This window comes from Fragaria vesca, linkage group LG5 (genome assembly GCF_000184155.1).
Source record: "Fragaria vesca subsp. vesca linkage group LG5, FraVesHawaii_1.0, whole genome shotgun sequence".
Lineage (NCBI taxonomy): Eukaryota > Viridiplantae > Streptophyta > Magnoliopsida > Rosales > Rosaceae > Fragaria > Fragaria vesca.
The window spans coordinates 13,666,645-13,672,951 of NC_020495.1; the positions used below are offsets into that span (position 1 = coordinate 13,666,645).

General features: G+C 34.7%; 1 protein-coding gene across 1 annotated transcript in view; it reads right to left on the reverse strand.

Moving 5' to 3' along the window:
* Nucleotides 1-5,812, reverse strand: part of LOC101309156 (galacturonokinase-like) — a 9,967-nt gene extending 4,155 nt beyond the window's left edge. The window contains exons 1-8 of the mRNA XM_004299728.1: nt 5,645-5,812; nt 5,228-5,341; nt 4,974-5,045; nt 3,569-3,612; nt 2,650-2,779; nt 2,396-2,461; nt 1,450-1,529; nt 837-936 (exon numbers count right to left, since the gene is read on the reverse strand). Coding sequence (XP_004299776.1) covers nt 837-936; nt 1,450-1,529; nt 2,396-2,461; nt 2,650-2,779; nt 3,569-3,612; nt 4,974-5,045; nt 5,228-5,341; nt 5,645-5,677 — 639 coding nt within the window. The 5' untranslated portion in view covers nt 5,678-5,812. The remainder of the gene's footprint in view (nt 1-836; nt 937-1,449; nt 1,530-2,395; nt 2,462-2,649; nt 2,780-3,568; nt 3,613-4,973; nt 5,046-5,227; nt 5,342-5,644) is intronic.
* Between the last annotated feature and the right edge of the window lie 495 nt (nt 5,813-6,307).

The following is a 6,307-nucleotide window of genomic DNA, read 5'->3' on the forward strand; positions in this document are numbered from 1 at the left end:
GAGAGAGAGAGAGGATGATGGCGGGATCAAGTCCCTCAGCCTCCATTTCTACACTAATGAATAGTATATCATAGCACTTGTAAATAGAGAGAGGAACATAACATGATAAATAGCCCATGCATACAGAAAACAGTTCCACCAACATGGACATGTTATTTAAACTTGAAATATTAGTGGGCAAAAGCATCTTATAAATTTTAATTAGTTCAAATTGATTGGATATAAATATTAGAAGGGGCAACTTTGATATTCTTTTATAAATTTTTACATATCAGACAGCATGAGACTAAGTTAAGTAACTTTTATAAGTACAAGCTTCCTTATCATGAGTTAGGGTTGTATGCTTCTAAGAGGCTATTCATTAACTCACATGGAATCTGTCCTCCACATACAGCTCCCGAAGTACTTAACTGTCCAAATAAAAGCCATATGCTTACACCTAAAACCCATGCTTAGTGCTTTAATTAATAATACTAAATTGTCATCAAAATATATTAAATTTATGATGTGTTTTGATTTCAGACACTCTTCTCAAGGATGTGATTTCCAGACACAAAAACTGTGTGCATGTTGTTACAAGCAGAGAATGCAGACTTCTATGAGCGATCACCATAGGTCAGAAGACAAACATATAAAAATTAAAATAAATAGATAATTAGTGAATCAATTTGTGAATACGACGGGGTCATTCAAGTCATCATAAGATAGCAACAATGCAGAATGAATCAAAACTAGAATTAAATAAACATGTCCAGAATAGAATCAGAGGCCGCAGTTAAAGTGATGTCATTACTTTGCTTCAAATTACATCAAATACACTCAATTTTGTACATTACCTTGCAGTTCATGCATAGTAGAGAACCATAGCTTGACAGTAATATGGCTGATTGGTCCAATATACCATTCCTCAGGCCCCGAAATTCATTTTCAATCAGCCTACAAACATAAATTAAAAACTACAAAATGTTATATTTATTAGGAAATTAAGAAGAAAGAATGAAACTCAAAAGGTTTGACACAGTACAAAATATGTGGAATGATGTCATTGGTAAATATTCCATGTTAAATAAGATGATACTTTAATAACATAAAATCTATAACTGAATAAGAACATGATGAACAAAAAAAGGGAGAAGATAGGTTGAAAGCAAAACTTCAAACAATAGCTTTTATTATTCGTTATGCCCGGAACTCGAGAAAAAGCAAACACATGGATAATAACTACGCTTGGCCACAAATCCTAACACTTCAGCTTTTGAGTTTTGATCATGATTCAAAATTCCTGTACCTCCCAATACAAGCTGAATTTCAATTGTTGGTGAACGAGGTCTATGCCTGGGGGTTGGGGAGTGCTAGATTCTTTTATATCTTATTTTTGAGATGAATCTATAATTATATTATGGAAAAGACAGGAGTATCCACATATTAGACCCTCAAAAAGAAACCTACCGATCAAACTCAATATTTTCTTCAGGGGACACAATCAAATTGTTTGCATTTTCCAAAGCCATTAGGTAAGCTACACCAACCTGTCAAAAATTTGATTGTTAATATATGGGTTGATGTTGGTGAAAGGAACTTTCAACATAATAAGTACAAAGCTCCACAAGCTGTCTACTACAGAACAGTCTTTACTCTACATAACTTTACAGATATATAACAAAGCATAGATAGTGCTAAGTAATTCTTAGTCTAGAGTTTCCCCTTATTCTGGCTAATCTTAAGTTTGAACATATGCCACCAACAAGTTTTCTCAATGATAACCAAACTCAACTGTGGCTATTAATTGGGCTGGTTGTCCACTAGAATTTTATAAATTAGTATTTGAACACTGATTTTTTTGGACAAGCTTTCATGATTATTTCTCAGTTTGCCAAGTGATTTCATACATCCATGATTCTAGCAGTGTAAAATTGAATGTACTGCAAAACAGATGAATCTGCGTTTGTGTACTTGTTATTTATATCCAGGCTATAATATGAATGAATTAATGTTGTAATCTTGAATATAATAGGACATCTCACTTTCAATATAATTCAAGGGCATCATCCGTTTCGTTATATTACTTTAGAAGACCAACCCTTGCAGTGCTGGACCAAATCCCTGCGGTGGTAGACCAACTCTCCCATATCTACTAGTGCAGAGAGATGGTCCACTTTGGCTGTTTTACCATTAACGTGCTGAAGCATTTTCTATCATTTGATAACCCCATAATACGAATTTTGATATCTACCAATTCCCAGGTAAACTACGAAATGCATAAGAAATAAACAAATGACCATGAAACCAAAACATTCATTGCAATATTTGATTTTTGTCTCTACATGCTTGTGTACAAACATAGTTCATTATCATCATTAACAACAAAGGCAATCAACAAGAAAAATCAACTTACAGCAGCTGAAGAGCTAACGCCTGAACTGTCCATACCTTCAGTACCACATATGTATCCAATGATACCCTGAAACAAGTGAAACAAAATTAACAAATCATCCTCTTTTCTTTCTTTTTTTTCTGAAGAAAGGACAAATGATTCATGATAACTGTGTAATGAAAGATGGCACATAATCATCAAACTATGTATGATTAGCATTTAAGGAAATTGTTGAACTGAGCACTGAAGATGGTCAATGGAGGCATATCCCTTACCTGGACAAGACAGGTCTTCTTACTCTGTAATGCATATACAGCTCCTCTTGCATAACTTCCCCAATCACTTTCTTCGTCCCTTTTGGAAGCATCATTTCCATTGTTCATAGGGCACGAAACTTCATCAATTCTATAGAACAAACAATAATAATTAAGGTCACCAGAGATCACACAATTTAGTGTAACATAATGCAACGAGCAATGGAAACTTCATCAATTCATAAAAACAGTATGACTACAAAAGAAATATAAGCAGGTATACTATTTATATGTTACAGTAGTAGATTCCTGTCAATACCAGGACATAAGTAAACATAATGCAAAAAAAATATTTACTATAACAAAAGACGCTCCACATATTGGCTTGTGACCTAAGGACCAAACTCCCTTGTCAACTCATAGTGGACTTTCATGAGCTGGCAAAAATTGTGTGTTTACAATCCCATCTGGTACAGATCTTCAGGCTTCTTTAATTGAAAGAAACTTCACAGTTAAAATAATTGGTACTATCACTAATTTGTTTATTTGTTCAAGTATGTCTGCAAAGTACTACAGTAGTGACAAGTTTCTTCCTTCTGTTAAATTTCATTTTAGATTATTTTTCTTTTGTTCAATTGAAACCCCAAACTCCCACAACCTAAGCAAATTGCCCTTCAGAACTGCCCTAAAATTCTAACATTATGCTGCCCACATTCACTGCAACCTATATTTTATCTAAACTGGCAATTGATGCCTAAAGTATTCAACCTAGTCCTTAAACTCTAATTTAGGTTATGGAGCCTAGTAGTGCAAGATATTTAAGCTATAGTGAATGTTTCTTAAAGGTTAGTTTTATTTGAGATTTTAAGAAGGGATGTAGATAAGAAAATTAATAAAACAATGGATACAGATAAGAAATACATGAGAAAGGACCCCACACCTGAACCTGACTCTGCCTTTGAACTGTCCTGACCGTAGAATAACCTACAGCACATTCAGTAACTCAGGGCAGATGACAAGGAAAGTAATGTTCAAAAACGATTGTGAAAAGCTAAGTTTTAGATGTAACTTTCACTATTTGATTTACATATTTCTCTTGTGTATGTTTGTGTTCAGCATTTTCAAACTTCCAAACCATTCAACAAATTTTCTAAATACATTCTTCATGACAATAGTGTACCAAAGAAATCGAAGAGTGGTATCTTTTGATAGCTTTTCTTGATTTCTATGGTATGTTGGGATACTCCATGTGTCACTCAACCACCCCATGCTAATACACAGATAGGCAAAAGGGAGGTTGACTTTAGGTAAAAGTATCTAAATTTCATTAAGAGACTCAGTCAATCTGTACTTGGGATTCCTCCGTCAAGTTATGTAGGAGGGATGTATTATTTGGCCTTTGAAAGGAGGTTGTATTATAACTGAGAAATAAGATCAATCTAGGGCAAGACTACAGAGCAAGAATGATTCAGATGTGCTGGAAATTGAGTTAAAGGCCGAATTAGGTGAAAAGCTATAACAACACACCACATAACTAGTAAGTTAATTTCAAATTATGTTCAACAGGATTCAACCGATAGTTCAAGGTATCAACTAAGAAATAAGATCAATCTAGGGCAAGACTACAGAAAAAGAATGATTCAGATGTGCTGGAAATTGAGTTAAAGGCCGAATTAGGTGAAAAGCTATAACAACACACCACATAACTAGTAAGTTAATTTCAAATTATGTTCAACATGATTCAAGCGATAGTTCAATGTATCAACTAAAAGTCTGATGACAATCAAAAAATCGGCTGTTAGAACTAAAGGAAAAGGTTAACAACTTAGCAATGGGCTCTCTACATCAACAAGTATAAGAAGATTGCACACTACTCATTGTTGAGGACCTTCACGATGTTAACACGCAGCCAAGAGTTCATGGATTCATCAGGTAAAATCCTGAACTTTACACAATGAAAATGACAAGCAGAACCAATAAAGGTAAAATTATCCCTAGTTAATGTACATCATACAGACAACTCTTGAATATAATCGCAACTTGTGGGTACATACTCACATGGACCCAAGTCCATGGCTAAGTATGAAACTGCACACCAAATCGAAATTCATTTCCAGAAATTATACTTCTTCTTAAATGTTAGTTTATATCCATTTGGTTAAAATAAAGAAATGCTAAAACACCAATGTCATATTGATTTAAGAAAATGACTAGCTTTCAGTCTGCTATTGTTTGTTGCTTAGACTATAATACTATGTGAAATGAAATGTAGCTAACATCCTCACGGTTTCTAACCACCTCTGGTCATTGACTATATCAGTTTAAGAACTATGGTTTATGTTTACCTGGTTGTCACCAGAAGGAACAAAACCTAGAAGTATTCCCCTGTTAATCGTCATAGCAGATACTATGCCGCCCTGCAGCCATGAAATATAACTGAATATACATTTCATCATATAAAGAAAGGCTCTGACAAATTCTAGATAATCAATCGAAACATAAGGACCTGAAAATTCTTTTTCGGGCGAATGACACATAAATAGCATCAATCAAGAGGCCAAACAATGAAACAAAGAACAAAGAGCTAGAGAAAACTGACCTGGTGATCAATATGAGCTCCGAGTGGACAAATTCGATAAGGAGAAGCCACGACCCGGACTTGTTCCCTACCTCTCCCAGACATTTCTGAAACTATCTCTCTAATTTCATTTAACTGCAAATACCACATTCGCATAATCGGCACACAAAACAGTATGTAATATGTTTGAAGCTAAAAAATGAGCAACATTACATATGAAAACAAACTCAACAAGTTGTGAAATGAAAGCCAAGCTCATACACTTGAAACCCACATTGAAGACAAATTCAGAAGCGAACCCCAGTTGCTGCTGCTTCCAAAAAGCAACGTGGGCATTCAACATTGAAATACAAGTGTAACTTCACTTACAAAGAACTAAGTATCCTTTTTAAACTGGAATGTCAGTCAAATAGAGTCAGAGAGAGAGAGAGAGAGTACCTGAGTTTCAGAAGGCCAAGAGGATCCACCCATGGTCGGAAAAATGATGTTAAAAAAGGGAACCTACTCGGCCTGGATGGAAATGCGGAGGCGCTTATATATCAGCAGAAAAAGATTGGGTGGATCTGGGATGGTGTGTAATATCAGAAACATCGATTTACGTTGAGCAGTCAGTGTAGCGGCACTAATGGAGAAACAAATCTATTATTGCCCAGCAAATGACACGTATTTTTATCTTTTTAGAGGGACTTTATTTCCCAACCAACATCCTTTTAGAGTTTTAGTGATCTTTTAATTTTCTTTTTCAAGATGTCGCTTTTTTTTTTCGTAAACAAAAGAGATTGCGTTTTAACTAAGGTTGAATTTGGTCTCAACTGTTCGGTGTTTAGATACTAATCAAAAACCAAACTTGAGACTTCGGTTTTCTATTTCTAAAAACCGAAACTGTTAAAAGTATATGAAAACTGCTCTCGTTGGTTAGCCTAACATCGGTTCGATTTCGGTTACAAAACTTATCATTCGTAATACTTTCAATACTACAAATAAGTTACTTTAATGGGTTCAAATAAGTAATTAAAAGGAGAATGAAAGCTAAAGTTTATATATCATTCATTTGATGCCTCCAACATCCATAACAAATGGGAAGATTGCATGGGAGGGAAT